The 22,793-nt window shown below is 41.5% G+C and overlaps 1 protein-coding gene across 1 annotated transcript in view; it reads left to right on the forward strand.

Annotated features, from left to right (window-relative positions):
- Positions 1–22,793, forward strand: part of plekhd1 (pleckstrin homology domain containing, family D (with coiled-coil domains) member 1) — an 84,596-nt gene that overhangs the window by 7,400 nt on the left and 54,403 nt on the right. Inside the window, exon 2 of the mRNA XM_028822005.2 lies at positions 22,453–22,546. Within this exon, the coding sequence (XP_028677838.1) occupies positions 22,453–22,546 (94 nt within the window). The remainder of the gene's footprint in view (positions 1–22,452; positions 22,547–22,793) is intronic.

Here is a 22,793-nt window from a genome sequence, read left to right on the forward strand (position 1 = left end):
TGGGTTATCATTTTTATGTAGATGATACTCAACTTTATTTCAATGTTAAAAGTGGAACTTCATCAGAGCTTTCTCAGCTCACAACCTGCCTTAGTGAAATTAAAACCTGGATGGAACAGAACTCTTTAAAATTAAATTGCAACAAACCTGAACTCCTGCAAATTGGGACTAAAGTGCAACTTAATAAAATGAGCTCCTTCCCAGTCCATCTTGGCGGTGATCTCATCAGATCTGCCTCTACTGTAAAAAATCTTGGTGTCATTTTTGATTCCTCCCTGTCTTATTACGTCCACATAAATCACATTAAGAAACTTTCTTACTTTCACCTCCGTAACATATCCCGTGTTCGCTCCTTCCTCTCCTTCTCTAATGCTGAGAAACTTGTCCATGCTTTTATCACATCCCGCATCGATTATTGTAATTCCCTACTGGCAGGTGCCCCTTCTAATCTTATATCACAGCTCCAGCTTATTCAAAACTTAGCTGCAAGAGTCCTTACTCGAACAAGCAGCAGCGAGCACATCACACCCATCCTGCTCCGTCTTCACTGGCTCCCTGTGTCTTACAGAATCGAATATAAAATCCTACTAATGACCTACAAAGCCTTAAATAACCTCGCGCCAAACTACATCAGTGACCTTCTCCATCACTATGTGCCTGCCCGCCCACTAAGGTCCTCTGATTCTGGCAATCTTGTTGTGCCCGTCACTAATCTACACTCTATGGGTGACAGCAGGGCCTTCAGCTGTATAGTGAGCGCCCAGACTCTGGAATGACCTACTGAAATTAATCAGGTCAGCTGACTCCATGAATTCTTTTAAAAAACAACTCAAAACTCATCTGTTCAGGAAGGCTTTTATCTCTACTTGACTTTATTATTACCCTTCTCTCAGTTTACTTCTCTGTCAAGATGCTCATGTAACCTCTGTGTGTGTGTGTGTGTGTGTGTGTGTGTGTGTGTGTGTGTGTGTGTGTGTGTGTGTGTGTGTGTGTGCTAGGCCATCAATTATGTTGTCTGTTAGGCTTTTTCTCTGAATTTACTGTCGTTATCTTCTTTATTTATTTATCTGGGTTGTACAACGCTATATACTGTATACCCTGCTGTTCTATCTTAAACTCTGTGAAGTGCCTTTAGCACTGAAAAGGCACTACTGTATATAAATAAAATGTATTATTATTATTATTATTGTTGATCGGACATAAAACCACAGTGAAAAGGCTCAAAATGAAGCAGACAGTACCGTGGCGCCCTGCAGGGGGCGTGTGTGAGCCCAACAGGTGCTCGTTGCTGCTGTTCTTCTACGCAGAGGCGCCAATAAGTTAGCGATATCAGAAAGTCAAGTGCACTGTAGCGGTCCTTTTATTTTTATTTTTTGTTCTGAAATGTCAAAATGGAAGATTATACAGTACAGGGGGTCCTCGGGTTACAACACAGTTCTGTTCCTACAACAGTGATGTAACCCAAATTTTGGTCGAAACACACCCTAACCTAAGTCACTTACCTATGCTAAAACATTTGCAAAATCATAATCTAGAACATAAACACACAACTAAGCCACAGAAAAAGGAAAAGGACATAAATATACTGTACTGTACACTGTACTGTAGTAACAGAAAAAATGAGTGTAAAAAAAAAATCCTTACCGTTATTCCTTCTCACGTCTCAATTTTTAAAAAGTTTTTATGGGAGTGAGCGTTGTAAACTCAAAACGTCGTATGTAACCTGAGGACCCCTGTATAGCTAAGCTCCTTTTGTTGAAAAGTCTGAATTAAAATTGATTAAAGCATCAGAATTAACAGCTTTTAAAAACAACTAAATATTTCAGTCAAGGTCAAAATTGAAATCCGTTTTTTTTTGTACACCACTCTATACTTTCATTTGTATTGAATGGGTAAGAATGAGGACATGGAGGGTGCCGAGCAAATGCGCTGTCTCCGCTCTCAATGTAACGTTCATTCTTAGCCAAATATGCGCCTTACCGATGTGTGTGTAAAGAATGCTGATGAGATATGAAACATAACCAGTAGTCAATGTGCATGCTGGCTGCCAATTGATTAGTGAATAAGCTACTCTTTTGGGTTCATATATTTGTAAATCTGACTCTGAAGGAGTCTGTGCCTCACCAGCCATGAACCTCACCGCATGTCACTAATCATTGATGTGGACCAAGTACTTGTAGGAATGGACGACCACTACATCCACTCCTGAAATGTGACTGGACATAGAGGCTCTTTGGTGTGGCCAAAGTCAATAACCAGTTCCTTGATTTTGTTGATGTTAAGATGCAGACAATTGTCTTTGCACTCCTCTGTCTCATCCCTTTTTTATCAACACACCCCATAGGTGCAGAAACATTGGACAGTTTCTGCAAATGACATGACCTGGTGTTATATTTATAGTCTGAGGTGGACAGTGATGAGAGAATGAGACAGGCCTATTCATTGTGGTGCTCCAATGTTGCTCACACAGTCCTGAGCTTCACACACTGCAGTCTGCCCCACAGATGATCCGATTTCCAGGACACCACTGGCTCATCCGAATGCATATCTCTGAGTTTACCCCTTAACAGGGATGGCTGGATGATATTGAAGGCACTTGAGAAATCAAAAAATATCATCTTCACAGTGGTGCCAGCTTTCTCCATGTGAGAATAAGCCTTGTGGAGCAGACAGATAATTGCATCCTCCACTACAATCTTTGTCCGACTGGCAAACTACAGGTGGTCTACCACAAGAAGACTCACATAGTCCAGGACCAGCCTCTCAAAGGTCTTCATGATATGAGACGTAAGTGCCACTGGTCTGTAGTCATTAGGGGATGAGGCACCTGCCTGAATCAGGAACAATGCAGGATGTTTTCCACAGAAGTGGTACTGTCTGAAGCCTTAGGGACAAACTGAATAGGTGATGGAGGACAACCCAAAGTTGGTGAGCACAGGCCTTAAGAACTCGAGGACTGACACCATTTGGTCTTGCAGCTTTTCCAGTGTTTAGCTTTCTCAGTTGTCTCCTTACTTGGTCTTCAGTTATGGACAGTCCACACTTACGGTTACAGGTGGACTCGTCACCAGCCATTCCAGGTGATGTGATAGGAGTTGTTGATGTAGTAGGGATGGTGTGTGGAGACTGATCATTGGAAGAAAGTGGCAGTGGGCGGGAAGTGTGTGTGTGTGTGTGTGCTAGGGATCTGTAAAAAAAAAAAAACAAAACTCCTGAGCCCTGAGTTGCTTGAGTCCAATAATTATACTCAGGCCATTCCTGACATCCTTCATGCTATTCTGAGTGAGTTTATTTATTTACTTATTGATTTATTTTAGCTTTGTAAGCTTCCTTCCACTCATTATTAGCACATACCCTCATCTGATTTTAGGTAATTGCACCATTTTTCACTGAATCACACTGTTTTTATTGCTAGAATACTGCACTTTGACAGACCCTTAATGTTCTTCACCACAGTGATACCATCCACCTCCTTCATCTAGATGTGTAAAGCTCATGTGAAAGAATCGCTCATCTGATTCGTGATTCTCAGCCACTTCACTTGCGATTGTTTCTAATTAGAACTAAATCATTAAATCATTGTCAGCAAAGAAGAACTATATCACTGATTATTCTCTTGTTCTTGCTCATCATACAGCACATTTACATATAATTTTTAATTGTTATATAGTTTGTTATTAGACTTGTTTTAAACAGAATATATAAACAACATCAAAAATAATGCATTAATGGCCCTTTGTAGATTCAACAAATTAGTCACTGAACCTTATAAAAAATATTATTTCCATAATGCCTCAAATGTCTCACTGCATATGGAAGATCAGGTGCTTGGCTGTTACTACTGCAAATGTATGACTCCATACTTTGGAGGTCTTTGCTTTTCTCTCATCCAATGTCTCCGCCATTTGTTATTCGTGGTCAACAAAGAGATCGACAAATTTCATTGGAAACTGTTTTCATCACACCGATTATTCCTATATCGATGACATCGATTAGTTATTGCAGTCCGAGTTTATATTCATTAATGACTTTCAAAATTCATTTCATTTGCTACCAAACTTCGGGTGTGCGAGCGTGGGGAGGCGTGCTACTGTCGAAGATATTTTCAGCTTTATTTTCTCATTTATTTTAAACAGGATCTGCTTTAAAATTGCAGCTTGTCCTAAGAATAGCCAAGTAAAACCGTAATTTGAATGATCAGAAGTGCAGAATGGCCGGTTAGTCTGCTGCCGGCCGCTGCTCTCCTGCTTCAGACTGCTGAGCTTATAAATACTGTACTCCGTGATGAGCCTCCTAAAGAACATGTCTGTTGTATAGTGAGTGACCACCAGAGGGCGCTGAGGCACCGTAACATGAGGTCTTTAACAACTCCAGCACGCAGTTCGCCTGTACCGAAATCTTTTCAATAACGAAGACGTTGAGAAGGTCACGACAGCGCTTTCAGCTGGTCAAGACACCAGTAGTATCCAACTGCAGAGCAGCAGCAGCAGCATACGACAGCGCAGCCTCGAGCGGGCTTTTCAGGGTCCTTATGTATAAACGGTGCGAACGCACAGAAATGTTGCGTACGAACGTTTCCATACTCAAATCCATCCATCCATCCATTTTCCAACCCGCTGAATCCGAACACAGGGTCACGGGGTCTGCTGGAGCCAATCCCAGCCAACACAGGGCACAAGGCAGGAACCAATCCCGGGCAGGGTGCCAACCCACCGCAGGACACATACTCAAATCGCGATGTATAAAACCTAAACTTGGCGTAAAGCCACGCACATTTCCACGGTACCTCATGCCCTGGCGTACGCAATTTCTCCGCTCGGTTCTGCAGACTGGCGGCACCCAGCGTCAAAGCAGTGCTACTATTCCTGTGTGGTTACCCTTTCTTTCTTAGCTCCACATTCCTGACGCGGCTTTATAAATACACTGAAACTAACTGCATATTGTTTATTAGTGTAATGCATCTGATTGTAATTAACCTGCAGCAATATAATGGTCCAGGGAACAGCCATAGTATTCCAAATACCATAACTGCTTTAGCGTTGTTACGCTCACTGCATCTTCTTCTTCTTTCAGCTGCTCCAGTTAGGTGTTGCCACAGCAGATCATCTTTTTTCATATTACTCTCACTGCACCACTTGGAGTATTTATATCACTGTATCTGAGTGTGAATCACAGCAGCAGCTAATTGGAAAGAGAATTATTGGTATACAGCATGAAGCAGACGCTGCCTCAGCCATGGCAAAATGTTTCAGAGACTTTCCTGTACGGACTTCGCGGTTTAGAAAAAGTTTCATCCCAAGAACTCTAAACGCACTCAATCAGTCCATCAAGTGCTCCTTGTAGAACTGTTTGTACTTATAAGTACAATTACCTCACTGTAAACTTGCACTACAGTTATAATATTGCACAACCTGCGCCACTTTATAAAGCGCGTTTTTACATATGATGACGATATCATTTTTAAGATGAAATGTAGCAAAATATGTTGATTATATTATACAGATAAAACTTTAACTTCATTTAAATAATCTTTATTGTTAATAATTAAACATGTGAGGACACGGTGCAGCATCGCTAGCTAGTTCACAGATTATTCCTGCCTCGCGCTGTATTCATACTGGTGCTGACACGACACTGGAAGGATAGACAGATAGAATAATTAAACATGTACTACGAAGATATTTCAATGTTCCTTAAAAGTTTTGAAGAATCGGCATTTTAAGCTTACAGATGGCTTCACGTCTATTACAGAGCTGATTGTGTGGCGATTGGGTATTTGGAATTGGAGGTTAGTACGTTTGAAAGAGACAGTACTGCTGCAATAAATTATTTCATCGAAGTGCAGCAAGCCTCTTGCGTGAGACATGAACAAGCACTGCGCCACCGTGTTCCCATGTTTAATAACATGCTTTAATTCCTATCATCATGAAAAAGATATCACGTATACATCTCAGTATTTTAATTATTCAGAGAGCTGTAATATCACAAATGTAATGGATTATGTGTCCTGTCAGAGAAAGAGAAAGCCCATTTAAGAAGTAGGTAGTGATTCACACACAGAGCACATAGAAGATCAAATACAGAACAAAGTATTTAACGTCCTACTTTAGTTACAATGGGATTTGAGAAACTAGTAAATTAAACGATTTTAAGATGAAGTTTATGATGTTCTACTTTAATGGCAAAATAAACTACGTGATTAAAGTGGAAATTTCGAGATTAAAGTTGACATTTTGTGCTTTTCCCCACTGTGTGCCTATTTTTTTGTTTGTACCCTAATAAGCTTTCATATGACACTCAGACGGTGGGCTACGACTCGCCTTTTCACGGCGACTTTGATATGTGATTTCTTTTTTATTTCGGGCACTGTGCGACTTTGTGAACTTGGATCTTTCAAGTTTCTCCAACACTCTGTCACTCGATCAACTTCCTTTTGTTGATTATATTACTGTTTAAACCAACAAATAGTAAGTTTTTCCTTTGCCTCCACTTGGTATTCGCTGAAATTCTTATATTTTCCCCCGTGCTTTTCCCATTGTCTTTTCACAGAAGGCTATTTATATTGATTTGAATATTCAAAGACGCGTAATTCTGGGAGGAGTTGGGGTGGGACAGAAGGCGTGTGCACGTACGTTACTTTTCACGCTGGTCGGGATTTATGTAGTGGAAGAATGTGAACGTTTGCGTGCGTACAGATTCCTGCATCTGGATTTTTCTGTGCGTACACACATTCCCGCTTTTGTGCTTACGCCATGTTATAGTGTGAGTTCTACGCACGGCGTTATACATGAGGCCCCAGGTCAGTTCTCAGCAGTGGGCCTCTCTCTCTCCTGAATATCCAGTAGTAAACTGAATGGTCTTTCTGGGGCTCCACGCCTTATACGTCTGAAGTCACCTGATCAAAGTGGGGGTTTCTGTTGCCTTGTTGTCACCATCTTGCAGGATTCAGTTATCCCCTGTCATCTTCCAATTCCCTTATGAGGTGTGGGTATATCTGACTGTAGAAAAAAGCAGAATACACATTTGGAGGCACTGGGACTGGTCCTGACTGGGAGGTACCATTAAATATAACAAGGGCCTCATTCGGATGTCTCTCTCTTATATAATATCTATCGATCTATCAGTGTGGTGCTGAGGTGTCACCCGTCGCATGGCTGCACTCAGGTCCTAATCTGGGATCTTGAGGTGCTTTGTCATGTGGTGGGTACAGCAACATGCTGTATCAGTGCAGGCTTCTATCTATCTATCTATCTATCTATCTATCTATCTATCTATCTATCTATCTATCTATCTATCTATCTATCTATCTATCTATCTATCTATCTATCTATCTATCTATCTATCTAATATTGTGACTTTCATATCTACTATCATTCTTTTCATATAGTGCCTTTCCTATCCGTCAATCTATCTGTCACAATTCTTATGTAGTGGCTTTCATATTTATCATCATCATCATTATTCTTGCATAGTATCTTTCTGTTGATCTTACGGTGCCTTTCAAGTCTCTTCGTGAATCACATATAGTCCCATATCTATTATCAATTTTTTATATGCAATGCATTTCATGTCTTTATTATAGTGCCTTTCATATCTATCTATTATATAGTGACTTTCACATCTACCTGTTACATAGTGGGTTTGATAGCTATCTAGTGTCATTGATAACTATTTAATTATATCTATTATGTAGTGACTTTGACATGTATGTCTTTTCACTTATATAATCTAATATATAGTGCCTTTCACATTATATTTGTTATAGAGTGACTTTGCCGTTTATCTGTCTTTTACATATAGCCCCTTTCCTATCTATATTACACAGTGGTTTTTATATATATCTATTAAATAGTGTCTATCACGTGTATCATCTTCATCTCTGTATATGATAGAGTGCCTTTCATATCTTACTTTTTTCCTATTTGTCTAGATATTTTATATATTACCTTTCATGTCCTATCTATCAGTTGAGTTTGAGCTCAAGCCATTCATTTTGGACAACTAAATTTGTAAACATTGTTTAAATTGACTAAATTAGTAAGTTAAACAATCAGCCCTCCTGTCATACGTTTGTGTGGCTTGCTGAGTCAGCACATTCTGTGTGTGTGTTTGTCTCTCACTCCATGTCTTCCCATGCCCTCTCCACACACCAGGCATCTTAACAGCCTTCTCAGTGTTGTCCCTGATTTCTCAAATCCGTGAATCCCTGCCTTAAATCAGTATGTCCATCTCTTGGTCATTCTTACTGCTCGTTTGGGATGTCCTGTCATTCCCCGTCCATTTTTTCTTCTTTTTAGCAGATAGACTTGGAGGTGTGCTGACCACGCTGTGGCCATGTCAGCTGTGAAGAGTTTTCTTGTTTGTGTTTAATATCTTATGGAGAATCTTTAAGTGTCTGCTATCTCAGCTTATGTCTGTTCTCTCTTTTAAAGAGACTGCCAAGAGTTGTCAATCTGGGCTTTGTTTTATGTGTCTTGCCAAGTCCTTCAAAACACTAAAATAATTATTATCCCTGCAAGCCGTTGCTTTCCTGGCATTTCTCCAAACAATTCAGAAATGGTTGTCAGCAGACTGAGTTTGGGCAGGAGCTCTGCAGGCTTTTCTGGAGAACTTTAAAGGTGCTTCATGTGTTCACCAGGAACTCGTAACCACTAGAAGCCATCATGGAAGGATTGGTGTGAGTCTCACGTCTAGCCTGGCTCACCTACAGCACAGTAATGGAGACTCCTGCTGTCTATCATGTGGATAGTGCGGTCAGTGCAACTGGAAAGAGCTGGACATCACAATATGTCTGATTACTCTGTTAGATAGATAGATAGATAGATAGATAGATAGATAGATAGATAGATAGATAGATAGATAGATAGATAGATAGATAGATAGATAGATAGATACTTTATTAATCCCCAAGGGGAAATTCACATACTCCAGCAGCAGCATACTGATAAAAACAATCTATATATATAATTCACTAAGTTCATGACAAGCAAGACACACGCAAGACAGCCACGCCCACCAACTCACAGAGCCCTGCCCACCAACAATTCACTAAACAGCCAACCATGGCGCGAGAGCGAAAGCATTTGCTAAAAATGTGTTCATTAATCAAGAACGAAAGTCGGAGGTTCGAAGAAGATCACATACTGTTGTAGTTCAGACCATACACGATGCCGACTGGCAATCCGGTGGCATTATTCCCATGACCCGCCGGGCAGCCAACCGGGTAACCAAAGTCTTTGGGTTCCGGGGGGAGTATGGTTGCAAAGCTGAAATTGAAAGGAATTGACTGAAGGGCACCACCAGGTGTGGAGCCTTTGGCTTAATTTGACTCAACACGGGAAACCTCACCCGGCCCGAACGTGGCTCACAGGTGCATGCGACTGAGGCGGTGTGTGGAAAATGAACAGTCAACGTGACTCACAAGTGCATGTGGACTGAACATAGACAAAAGCAATTCAGGTGAGGAGTTGGGGGCAGACACATGAGCAGGCAGTGCGTACTGAACGATGACTAAGAGATGACTTAAGAAATCTGCAGACTAGAATGGCGGGGGTGGAATGGGCATCAGACGATCGAACTTGCCTATCTAGAGGATGTAAATGTCCTAACACGGGTTCCGTAGGTGAACCTGCGGAAGGATTGTTACCAGTTGTGCTGACACGTCGTTGGACGGTTAGGACCCGAAACCTCTCCGGCCCGCTTCCCTGCCCTCTCTCCAGAGTTCCATCTTTGCATTCACTTACAGTCGTATCCTCAAACCCACCCCATTTGGACAACTGTGTCTTTCAGGAAGTGTTCACCCATCAATACATAATTATGCGGCGTATGCTACGCTGCGGGTTGCCTAGTATTAATTAAAGAGTGATAAAAACACAGTGCAAGTTTAAAAAAAAAATGCAAGGTGGAGGCAAGGCAGGTAAAACAGACAATAACTTGTATAATGTTAACGTTCCCCCCCCCCCCCCGGGTGGAATTGAAGAGTCGCATAGTGTGGGGGAGGAACGATCTCCTCAGTCTGTCAGTGGAGCAGGACATCGACGGCAGTCTGTCGCTGAAGCTGCTCCTCTGTCTGGAGATGACACTGTTTAGTGGATGCAGTGGATTCTCCATGATTGACAGGAGCCTGCTCAGTGCCTGTCGCTCTGCCACGGATGTCAAACTGTCCAGCTCTGTGCCTACAATAGAGCCTGCCTTCCTCACCAGTTTGTCCAGGCATGAGGCATCCCTCTTATTTATGCTGTTAGGAGAGATGCTGGGTATATTGAGAGAAGGATGCTAAGGATAGAGCTGCCAGGCAAGAGGAAAAGAGGAAGGCCTAAGAGGAGGTTTATGGATGTGGTGAGAGATGATATGCAGGTGATGGGTGAGGACGAGGACAGGAAGATATGGAACAAGATGATCTGCTGTGGCAACCCTTAACAGGAGCAGCCGAAAGAAGAAGAAGAAGCTGTGATATCCGTCTGTTATGTGTGTGTCCGACTGTGTGGACACTCCAGCATTCACTGTATTAATTACACCTCTACTGCACTTTCTGAGCTTAGTTTTACAAGTGCTTGACCAGTGCTGGCCAGAAGGCAAAATGCAGGAACTGGTCCTGGACAGGTTGCCACTTTATACCCCAATGTGCTCCATGCCAGGCCAGTCATTCTAATGGTGTTTGGACTTGAAGGACATAGGGAATGTGAATTGGCATAACTCCTGTAAAAGTGTATATGTGTGCAGAATCAGCAGCATTAAACGTGTTAAGTCCATTTTTTGCTCACTGAATCCTATGTGAGTCAGCATGGTGGTGTGGTGGTTAGCCACCATGTTTCATGGCTCCCGAGTCTCGGGTGCAGCCTGTGCCTGTAGAAGGTCTTCTGTGGGGCCTTCAGCTTTTAACAATGTGTGTCTTCATTTGCAATGACAAACTTGTTCCTGCCTTGGACATTGGCATTAGTGCTCCAGATGAGCTCCTCCATTTCCTGCATCTCTCCCACCAATGCACACAAGCACAAGTGAACCCCCTCTTCATGGAAAGGGTCACAGATTAGAAGACAAAGTTGGGTCAGCGCTCAGCCATACATGACATAAATTCAAAGAGTTTGAATGTTTTGATTATTTATAATTCTCTTTATCTGCTGGGTTTATGATCCTTCAAATCCCTGTGGATATGGAAACTGCATATACTGAAGCGGTGATCCTATGGGAAAAATGGGGCTAGCTTTCATTGGTACACCATCTTGGGGGGGAGACGGGGAAGGGCAGACATGCCGGGCCTACACTCTTGTTCTTCAGGGTTCAGTAATGATTCTTCCACAGGTTCAACTACGGCAACCTTGTCATGACTTGAGTGACCGAGCACAGCAGAGCCAAATCGAGGACCTCACTAAGCTGCCCAATTGGTGGTAGCAGTGAGTGGTGTGTACAAAGGGCGGCGGCCTGCTCAGTTTAAGCTTATGAGTTGCACATCCTAGGAATTCCTCATTTGTGGGGAACAATTGCAAGCTCCGGTCCCCATCACGATTAGAGTTCAAATGCATACCCCGACCTTTTGGTGTTGGGATTCACATTCATGTTTCATCTTTTTAAGGCTTTCCTGATGATTTGAAATTTTGTCATAGAACTTTTCTCGAGTTTTCTGCCCCAGAGAATCTGTTTGTGACATTTATTTTTCATTTGGAAACCTTACTTCTCATTTTGTACCATTATTTGTTTTTCCAATGTGTACTGCCATTTTGAGGCTTTTGTGACACTTGTTACCATAGTAACACATCGCACAATACTTTGGGACGCTGTGATGTCCTCATTAATGTGACTATATAAATAAAGGTCGACTCTTGAAGCTCTGGTTCTTCCAAGACTGAATTTATTTGTGAGTTACACTTTTGTGAAAGTCTGCAAGTAGATGTTTCCTCTGTACTTAGCGCTTCTGGGTTTATTGTTTATTCTGTTGATATCTGGGTTTGACCTTTGCTATATTTTTCTTTGAACTTGTCTCTTCTTCTGGGTTCTTCCTCTTAAAATTTTACTGGCTTTAATTTCAAAGTCAGAACACTTGGCATGGGGTAGACACACTTCAATACATTCAGTATGCCATGGCGTGCAGCCCCGGGCATCTGTGGGCATTGCAGACTGATTATTGCTCAATCTCATGTGTTGCTCATGCACATTAGGCCTCTTGGAATTTGTTTTGTGCTGTTCATAGTCACGACTACGCCACTGGTGGTGTAAAAGAGGTTATACAGTAATCCCTCGCTGTATCGCGCTTCGCCTTTCGCGGCTTCACTATCGCGGATTTTATATGTAAGCATATTTAAATATATATCGCGGATTTTTTGCTGGTTCGCGGATTTCTGCGGACAATGGGTCTTTTAATTTCTGGTACATGCTTCTTCAGTTGGTTTGCCCAGTTGATTTCTGTATGAAATCAAGGGACGCTATTGGCAGATGGCTGAGAAGCTACCCAACTTACTTTTCTTTCTCTCTCTCTTGTGCTGACTTTCTCTGATCCTGACGTAGGGGGATTGAGCAGGGGGGCTGTTCGCACACCTAGACGATACGGACGCTCGTCTAAAAATGCTGAAAGATTATCTTCACGTTGCTCCCTTCTGTGCAGCTGCTTCGTGAAGCGACATGCTGCACGGTGCTTCGCATACTTAAAAGCTCGAAGGGCACGTATTGATTTTTGATTGAAAAACAAATTCTGTCTCACTTTGTCTGCTCCTGACGAAGGGGGTGTGAGCTGCCGCCTTCAACAGCTTTGTGCCGCGGTGCTTCGCGTACTTAAAAAACAAACAGCCCTATTGATTTGTTTGCTTTTCTCTATCTCTCTGATATTCTCTGCTCCTGATGCGCACTCCTTTGAAGAGGAAGATATGTTTGCATTCTTTTAATTGTGAGACAGAACTGTCATCTCTGTCTTGTCATGGAGTACAGTTTAAACTTTTGAAAAAGAGACAAATGTTTGTTTGCAGTGTTTGAATAACGTTCCTGTCTCTCTACAACCTCCTGTGTTTCTGTGCAAATCTGTGACCCAAGCATGACAATATAAAAATAACCATATAAACATATGGTTTCTACTTCGCGGATTTTCACCTTTCGCGGGGGGTTCTGGAACGCAACCCCCGCGATGGAGGAGGGATTGCTGTACTTTTCTAACAGTGGATAAGCAACTGTGCCACTTTTAAAATGAGTTATGAAAGTTATCATAACTCTACTTTGTATTTGTCATAGAGTGAGTGCTACAGCCGAGTGATGTCACCAATGCAGCGATATACAAGTCGGCAGCAGAAAGCACTCATAAGTGCTGGTGGAGTGTTAGAATTTCATTTTTATGTCATCATCCACTCTTCACGACGGCCGCTCTGCTTTCCAGAAGCACCAGTAAGAACCAGTAATGGACATTTCGAGATAGCCCCGTTTGAACTGCGTCATCTGCCGTCATTTGCTCACTTGAATTTGCGGGCTCCCATCCATTTTTTATTCTCTTCATTCTGTATTGGACTTCATGAATGTATGTGGTTGATTGCTCCTCATTTTGAAATTATTAATGTTTGGTAGTTAAGGCAAGGGATGTCAGGGACTGATTTGAGTTTTCTCTTCATCACTCAATATATTTGCATTTATTTATCATGAATGAACATACATTTATTAATTTATTTCTGAGTTTAAGAATTTTTCCAATGGCTGGGTTATTTTTTTCCCTGAATCTTATATTCTTGGTGTTTGTTATTTTGCTCTCCTTTTATGTTGGATATTTTAATAGTTTTATTTACTTATTTTTTACCTTGACGCCATCTTGATTTCTGACATTTTGCGAGTATGGGTGGCTTGGGTCACATGCCGGAGGTCACACCATCATGACAACATCACTCAGGACTGTACGTAAATCTCCTTTTCGTGAAGTGTGCTCAAGCGACTTTAAAAGAGAAGACTAACACAAGTTTCTCTTGCATTAAAAGTCTCTTTGGTTTTCATTCTCGCGTATTCTTGAATTTTGCCTTTCGGTTTGCTTATTGGGATTAGACGTATCTCTCTGATTGATCTCCAAGTTACGACTCTGACATTATGTTTTGTTAATCTGTTCCTTTCCTCCTTTCTCTCTCAGTCTGCGCTACAAGCAGTACATTATTTCAGGAACGGGGATCTCTGGATGTGTTTAGTATTTAATCTTTACATTAACTTGACCTTTATTTTGAATTCTTTATCTGTTTTTTTTGTCTGTTGACTTAGGAATTTGTGTAGAGGGAGGGTAAGACATGTAAAGTTAAGTATGGTGTGGCATGGCTAGGTCTGAACTTCATTCCAGCTTTACTGGAGTGTGTACTTTGTGATCATCTGAGTATCATTGTGGTTATTACAATTCTCATTTTTTTGTTTTGAGATCTGACACTTATTCTGGGAGGTTTTTGGGACACTGAGTGCAAATTGTTTTTGGAGTTTCTGTTTTCTATAATAGTTGTCTGACTGTTTCATCTTTCATTTTGTGTTTCCACGATTACTGCCATTTCTGGCTGCCATTGGTAGTGCTGCCTTACTTGTTGTTAAAGGCCTGTAATCAAATCTAGTCTATATATATATATAAAATCCTAATCCTAAGGGCTTGTTTATACTTCACGCTCAGAATGCGTACATGCACGCATCATGGCTGCCACGCGTTCCCAGCGTTCATTTGACATTTTACAGATAAATTGTTAATTTCGTTTAAATAATGAATACTGTTAATAATTACTCAGATGGGGTGACACAGTGGCGGAGCGTTAGCGCTGCTGTCTTGCAGGGAGTCACGTTGCTGGTATTCCCTGCTTGGAGTTTACATGTTTTCCTGCTGGGTTTCCTCAGTGTGCTCCAGTTTCCTTCCAAAGATATGCAGATTTGGGGATTTGGTGCCGCTAAAATTACGCTAGTGTATGTGTGTGCTTGTATTCACCTTGCGATGAGCCGAGGCCTCGTCCAGGGATTGTTTCAGCCTCGTGCCCAATGCTTGCTGGAATGGACACATCCCTGGACTGATGGATTTAATCAATAAACATCCTTTTCAGAGATATTGTGGTAAGGTGTCATCGGAATTTAACGGGTGTTCCAGGCAATTCACAACACAGCGAAGCCGAACCTTCTCTACAGTGATAATATCTCGCACTGCCACCTGGTGGATTCCTCCAGATTTACGTAAAGTACGCACGCAAGTATAAACAGTACAAAGCTTGCGTAGCAGGAGCGTCCGCTGGAGCAGGCATCGCGTCGCGTGAAGTATAAGCCTGGCCTAAAAGTGCAACAATTTTGTGCAACGATTTTATGTCACGTTTGTCATCATGCTTTAAATCTGGCTTATTTTAAAACCTACATACAGGTGCTGGCCATAAAATTAGAATATCACGACAAAGTTGATTTATTTCAGTAATTCCATTCAAAAAGTGAAACTTGTATATTAGATTCATTCATTACACACAGACTGACGTATTTCAAATGTTTATTTCTTTTAATGTTGATGATTATAACTGACAACTAATGAAAGTCCCAAATTCAGTATCCCAGAAAATTAGAATATTGTGGAAAGGTTCAATATCGAAGACACCTGGTGCCACACTCTAATCAGCTAATTAACTCAAAACACCTGCAGAAGCGTTTAAATGGTCTCTCAGTCTAGTTCTGTAGGCTACACAATCATGGGGAAGACTGCTGACTTGACAGTTGTCCAAAAGACGACCATTGACACCTTGCACAAGGAAGGCAAGACACAACAGGTCATTGCTAAAGAGGCTGGCTGTTCACAGAGCTCTGTGTCCAAGCACATTAATAGAGAGGCGAAGGGAAGGACAAGATGTGGTAGAAAAAAGTGTTCAAGCAATAGGGATAACCGCACCCTGGAGAGGATTGGGAAACAAAACCCATTCAAAAATGTGGGGGAGATTCACAAATAGTGGACTGCAGCTGGAGTCAGTGCTTCAAGAACCACCACGCACAGACGTATGCAAGACATGGGTTTCAGCTGTCGCATTCCTTGTGTCAAGCCACTCTTGAACAAGAGACAGCGTCAGAAGCGTCTCGCTTTTGGACTGCTGCTGAGTGGTCCAAAATTATGTTCTCTGATGAAAGTAAATTTTGCATTTCCTTTGGAAATCAAGGTCCCAGAGTCTGGAGGAAGAGAGGTGAGGCACAGAATCCACATTGCGTGAGGTCCAGTGTAAAGTTTCCACAGTCAGTGATGGTTTGGGGTGCCATGTCATCTGCTAGTGTTGGTCCATTGTGTTTTCTGAGGTCCAAGGTCAACACAGCCGTCTACCAGAAAGTTTTAGAGCACTTCATGCTTCCTGCTGCTGACGAACTTTATGGAGATGCAGATTTCATTTTCCAACAGGACCTGGCACCTGCACACAGTGCCAAAGCTACCAGTACCTGGTTTAAGGACCATGGTATCCCTGTTCTTGATTGGCCAGCAAACTCGCCTGACCTTAACCCCATAGAAAATCTATGGGGTATTGTGAAGAGGAAGATGCAATACGCCAGACCCAACAATTCAGAAGAGCTGAAGGCCACTATCAGAGCAACATGGGCTCTCATAACACCTGAGCAGTGCCACAGACTGATCGACTCCATGCCACACCGCATTGCTGCAGTAATCCAGGCCAAAGGAGCCCCAACTAAATATTGAGTGCTGTACATGTTCATACTTTTCATATTCATACCTTTCAGTTGGCCAACATTTCTAAAAATCCTTTTTTGCATTGGTCTTAATTGATATTCTAATTTTCCGAGATACTGAATTTGGGACTTTCATTAGTTGTCAGTTATAATCATCAGCATTAAAAGAAATAAACATTTGAAATACATCAGTCTGTGTGTAATGAATGAATTTAACATACAGGTTTCACGTTTTGAATGGAATTACTGAAATAAATCAACTTTGTCATGATATTCTAATTTTATGACCAGCACCAGTATATATGTTTGGTATCATTCTTTTCAGAAGTTATCGAACTTTAATGTGATGTTGTTAGATTTTCAGATTCTTATTCCTTTTTTAAATTATAAACTAAAAAATATCAAGAACTCACGTCCCGCGAGACAAGACTTTGTGCCAAGAGATTTAACCACGCCCAGGGCCGGAAATTAAAGACAAAGAGTAGGACAGCTGCTATACAGGCTTTTAAATGTTCGAAGAGCCGTGCGAGATGCAGATCACGCGGCACAACAGCAGCAGCAGCAGCAGCAAGCCAGCAGCTGATCAAGCAAAGAGGAGGTAAAAAAAAAAAACTGTATTTGTTTCCCAGTGTATCACCGTTTAAGAGGGGGTTTCGGAGGAGCAACCGCATCTCCTTGGGGTGCATTTAGCCCCCCTCTTCACAACACGAGTGACAGAGACGTGAAGTGGCTGGCACGTAGCACAGGCTGGGGGGGTTGGCGAGCAAAACGAGCAGGGGGTGAACCCCCTAGTGTTGTAATAATACCTCAGGTTAAAAGGCGTCCAGGATTTCACTTTCTCATCTGAGATTTAGAATCTTTTTAAAAATTGAATCAAAGAACTTTTAGTTCTAAATGTTTTTTTTTTTAAACACTATTTTTGTCTCTTGTTTTGGATTTGCCGCTGTTTTGTCTTTGTAGAGTGTCAGAATGCCTCAAATCTCCCAGACTTACCACTGTTTATAAGGTATTGTACCATATAACTTCTCCGCACCTTCCCTTCTACATCTATAACCTCAGGCAATTAGGTGCAGTAAAAGACAAGCAGGAGTTAAGTTACACTTTAAATAATGCATTATTGATAATATTCATAAATAATAACAATAAACAAAGTACATTTGAATATTGGCTACCATACAACCTGATAAATGGTGATATGTAGTTTCAGGCGGCACTCAGACTTGTTAGTTACTTAAAATGTCTCTAATTAAGGCATCATTTGTGGTCAGCTTTCTTCAGAACAGGCTGCATGCCTGTCTTAATATGGCTGCCAAGCTGTGCTCTTCAATGTGTTGTCCTTTTCAGTTCATGGTATGTGATGGTCTTTCATCAGTTTGGTAAGGAGAGAGAGAGCTGGGTAAAGCAAGCAAATTTATAGGTTTTCTGCCCAACTCTTAGAGCCAATAGGACATCATGATACTTAAAGGCTTTTGATACAAGCCAGTTTCAAACAGCCATACTTCAGACCAATGGGGGAATAGAACACCTTCACACCTGCCCCCAAAACCATAAGTTAAGGTAAAGATTGGCAGTTAGGCAGCCTGGCTTTCCTGTGGGGGTTGAGAGAGAGAGACTTTAGCAGAGAAACATTTACCAAACTTGTTTGAGGCACTTTCCCCCAACCCTGTCGTAAAAATTGCCCAAAAATGGGGAAGGGTTCTTAAACCATCAAACCATTGCTGTTATTATCAATAATGTAACACTAATATTACATTGCTTTGTCTAAGTTACAAATAAAGACATACAAAATATTTATCAGCTTGTATGCAAAATTTCACATCACAACAGCTGCTCATGTTAGTGATGTCCTGGTTTTGACCGTTTTTGGTTTAAACATCTACACTCACTGGCCACTTTATTAGGTACACTTGTTCAACTGCTTGTTAACACAAATGTCTCATCAGCCAATCACTTGGCAGCAACTCAATACCTTTAGGCCTGCAGACATTGCTAAGACGACCTACTGCAGTTTAAACTGACCATCAGAATGGGGAAGAAAGGGGACTGATGTGACTTTGAACGTGGTATGGTTATTTGTGCCAGACGGGCTGGTCTGAGTATTTCAGAAACTGCTCATCTACTGGGATTCTCACACACAGCCATCTCTAGGGTTTACAGAGAATGGTCCAAAAAGGGGAAAATATCCAGTGAGTGGCAGTCCTCTGGGTAAGAATGTCTTATTGATACCAGTGGTCAGAGGAGAATGGCCAGACTGATTCGAGCTGATAGAAAGGCAACAGTAAATCAAATAACCACCAATTACAACCAAGGTATGCAGAAGAGCATCACTGAACACACAACACGTCGAACCTTAAAACAGGTGGGCTACAGCAGCAGGAGACCACACCGGGTGCCACTCCCGTCAGCTCAGAACAGGCAGCTGAGGCCACAATTCACATTGGCTCACCAAAATTGGACAGCAGAAGATTGGAAAAACATTGCCTGGTCTGGTGAGTTTTTCTTGATTTCTGCTGTGACATTCAGATGGTGGGGTCAGAATTTTGTGTCATCGACATGAAAGCAGGGATCCATCCTGCCTTGTATCAGTGGTTCAGGCTGGTGGTGGTGTGGGGGATATTTTCTTGTAACACTTTGGCCCCTTAGTCCCAATTGAGTATCGCTTAAATGCCTTGGCCTACCTTAGTAGTGTTGCTGACCATGTCCATCCCTTTATGACTTTAGTGTCATCTTTTGATGACTCCTTCCAGCAGGATAACATGCCATGTCACAAAGTTCAGATCATCTCAAACTGGTTTCTTGAACAAGACAATGAGTTTACTTATACTCAAATGACCTCCACAGTCACCAGATCTCAATCCAATCGAGCACCTTTGGGATGTGGTGGAACGGGAGATTTGCATCATGGATGGGCAGCTGTCAAATCTGCAGCAACTGTGTGATGCTGTCATCTGAGAAATGTTTCCAGCACCTTGCTGAATCTATGCCATGTAGAATTATGGCAGTTCTGAAGGCAAAAGGGGGGGTCCAACCAGGTACTAGCAAGGTGTACCTAATAAAATGGCCAGTGAGTGTATCTCCTTGATCTGTCTCATAAAACTGTCAGTGTGCAGACATAACATGTATTTGTCATGTGTTTGTTTTTATTTTGAGTTTGACTGTGAGTTTGGTTTGCTTATCTATTTCTGACAACAGATATGATCGTTTTACTGGCTGTGACTAGGAGAGACTTCTGACCTATTTTTTAACTGTTCTGCTAACATTAGCAGAAATAATTTGAATTGAGAACCAGAAGATGAAATGTAGGACAGGAAACACGCAAAGTTCTTACCCCAGAAAACCAAGCCAATGTATTTTCAAAGCAAAACAAATTCCTAATTCGCAGTTAGAATAACACTGCCAAAGATTTGAATTCCAGGAAAGCAAATGTAGAAAAGAAGAGCAGCAAATGTCACCAGGATTATCTGTCAAACTCAGATAAAGTGGATATTATACAGTCAAACCGCAAATGTCATGTGTCGCAACCTCTGATCCTATTGCCACAGCGATTTCAGTAACAACAGTAATCACAAAAAGATTTACAAAAAAATCCCTCCAAAAAGGAGTAAAAAATTATAAAGTGGAAAGGAATCAAAACAATCACTTCGACCAGGAGAAGAACGTCAAGCCAAATGGCAAAAGTGAAAACCTCAAAGACAGTAGCAGACCGAGAACCAGAAAGGAGTAGCCTTTGAAAAGAGTTAAAAAGGCAATACAAACCTCTCTACTTGATTTTTGAACTAAACTACCAAGAACCACAAGGAGGTGTTTTGTTTATCCATAGAGGGACAACTTTGAGAGCCAATGGCACTGAATTTCTATGAATGGTTGCTGCGTTAATGGTGTGACAGAAGGAGTCAAGAGGTGACTAAGCAGAGTTGCAGAAAAATATGACATGATATTCACTTTGTTAAAATTAGCCAAATAAAAACCAACAGCAGATTCCTCATTAAAAATACTTAGGGGTGCAATAAAGCAGAAATTAAAGTAAAGAAATAATAAACCTTAATTACAAGACACATATTGACGTAAGTGGAATATCAGATTTGTGTTCTAGTAACACCAAAATAGCAAAAAGGGTGAACAAGCCTCAAAAAAACCAAGGACTCTGCTAGGTTGGGGTCTCAGAAGCAGCCCTCCCCCCTATCAGCCTTGCCCCGAACTCAAATGGCAGACTTTTTGGCTCGGAGAAGCTCCAAATGCCATGCCTACACTTTCTCAGAAACCCTGCAACAGGCTATCTCTTTCTTGTTAGACCAAAAGAAAGTGAGTGTTGAGAAATATCTGATCTTGGGCAGTCTTGGCGACATCATACACATAGACGAATTCTGGGTCAGTGCTCCACTGAGCATCGGCGGGGGTAGTTGAGTCATGTGTGGATATTGTACTGTTTGAGTTTCATAGCACTTCTCAAAAAAAAAGTGAGAAACAGCATTAGTTTATGCTGAAAAAAAAGTTTCATCTAATGTATCATCTTCAAATTTTTTCGCAGACTAAGTAAAGTTTTTCTATATAGGTATTGTCAAGCTTGGGTCACAGAGTTGAATGAGAGACAGGAAGGTGAGTGCAGGTTTCCAATTAAAATACAGGTACTTTATTACTGTATAGAGAAGGCAGGTACAGTCTCAAGACTTCATTCAAAATCTGAGCTGTTAACTTCAGCACTCAAGCACACGAGCCCTGGGGGCAATTGTCCTGCTTTAGCTCCCATTTTCAGATTAGAGAACACCAGCTACTCTGAATCATCTCTGTGTCCGACCAGGAGAGCGTGAAGAAGAGCAGGTCAAAGTCCAGTGTTAAATGTTCTAAACATCTATGAAGATATATGATAAGCCTAATCCTGCAGAGGACAACCAATTACTTTGCCCTTGGTTTACTGTGTACCAGATGCAGCAGACTAGCCGTGGCGATGTCCTTATGCTGCAGCCATTAGAGATGGCAACCCTGATCACAACAGTATAGTCATAGCGAAATTTCCATTATAGTGAAATATTTTTATGGTCTCATGAATTTCATTAAAAAGGGATTCCACCTGTATATAGGGGCCTGGCTGAGATCAAGTGAGCCTGTGTTGTGCAGACCAGTTAGGATTCTGGCCTGCTCCTTTGCTCGCACCCATTTTGCCATTGTGGAAACTCACCGTCATATCAAATGCTTTACATGTATGGCAAGTTCATCTGCAATCCCATTTCTTTCTTTTTTTTCTCTTTTTTCCATTTTGTCATTGTACAATAAACACGACACATCTAACAGACGAGCTTCTCTTCTATTTATTTGTTCCAAAACACCCGTGTTCTTTACTTTTCATCATTGTATTTTATTCCTTGTACTTCCAGATCAGCATTCATCAGCTGTGATGCTCACAGAGCCAACCCTACGACTAAAGACAAAGTCAATCATGATGAGTTGCAGACCCATCTGACTGAGTTGTTAGAGATGTCAGATTATACGAGTTGAATTGACAGGAGTGTGCCGCAGCTGCCTTAGACTCACTAAAATGAAGTCTGTGCCAGATAATTGCTGGAAAATACAGTAGTTTAATGTACCTTGGTCTTTATACTTTTGCTTAACCAGACGAGCTCATGGACTGAATGATCTCCTTTCGTTCATCCTCCTTGTCGTGTTCCGCCGACTTTGCCAGCACTCCTTGTGGTCTCCTCATATGCCTATGACATCACAGGGGTACTTGTCAAATTGGGGTGCCAGGACATTGGGGTATGCGGTCAACCTTGATTTGAGAACAGATGATTTTAATTCCTTGGCACAGTCTCAACCTTTTTCTTTCTGCTACAGGTTTTTCATCATCAAGGACAGCTTTCTTCTTTACTATGCAGAAAACGAGAAGAAAAGCTTTGAGACTAACAAGTACTTTAACATCCATCCAAAGGTACGTTTCTTCTGCCCTCAAGCTGAGATTTTCTCTGTTGTTGCTGCAATGCAGGAGGCCTTCACCACAGATAGAGTGTGACATTTAGTCTTGTGAGGCCAGATGATTTTTTAGAGTCTTGCCTGTACTGCTACATATTTACATCACATCCACGTTAAATATGATATATTGTTTGTTATATAAATTTATAATATAAAGTAAATTTCACTTACATTAGCACATTTAAAACTTCAAAATTACAACAATG

Source organism: Erpetoichthys calabaricus, chromosome 16, assembly GCF_900747795.2.
Source record: "Erpetoichthys calabaricus chromosome 16, fErpCal1.3, whole genome shotgun sequence".
NCBI classification, from domain to species: domain Eukaryota; kingdom Metazoa; phylum Chordata; class Cladistia; order Polypteriformes; family Polypteridae; genus Erpetoichthys; species Erpetoichthys calabaricus.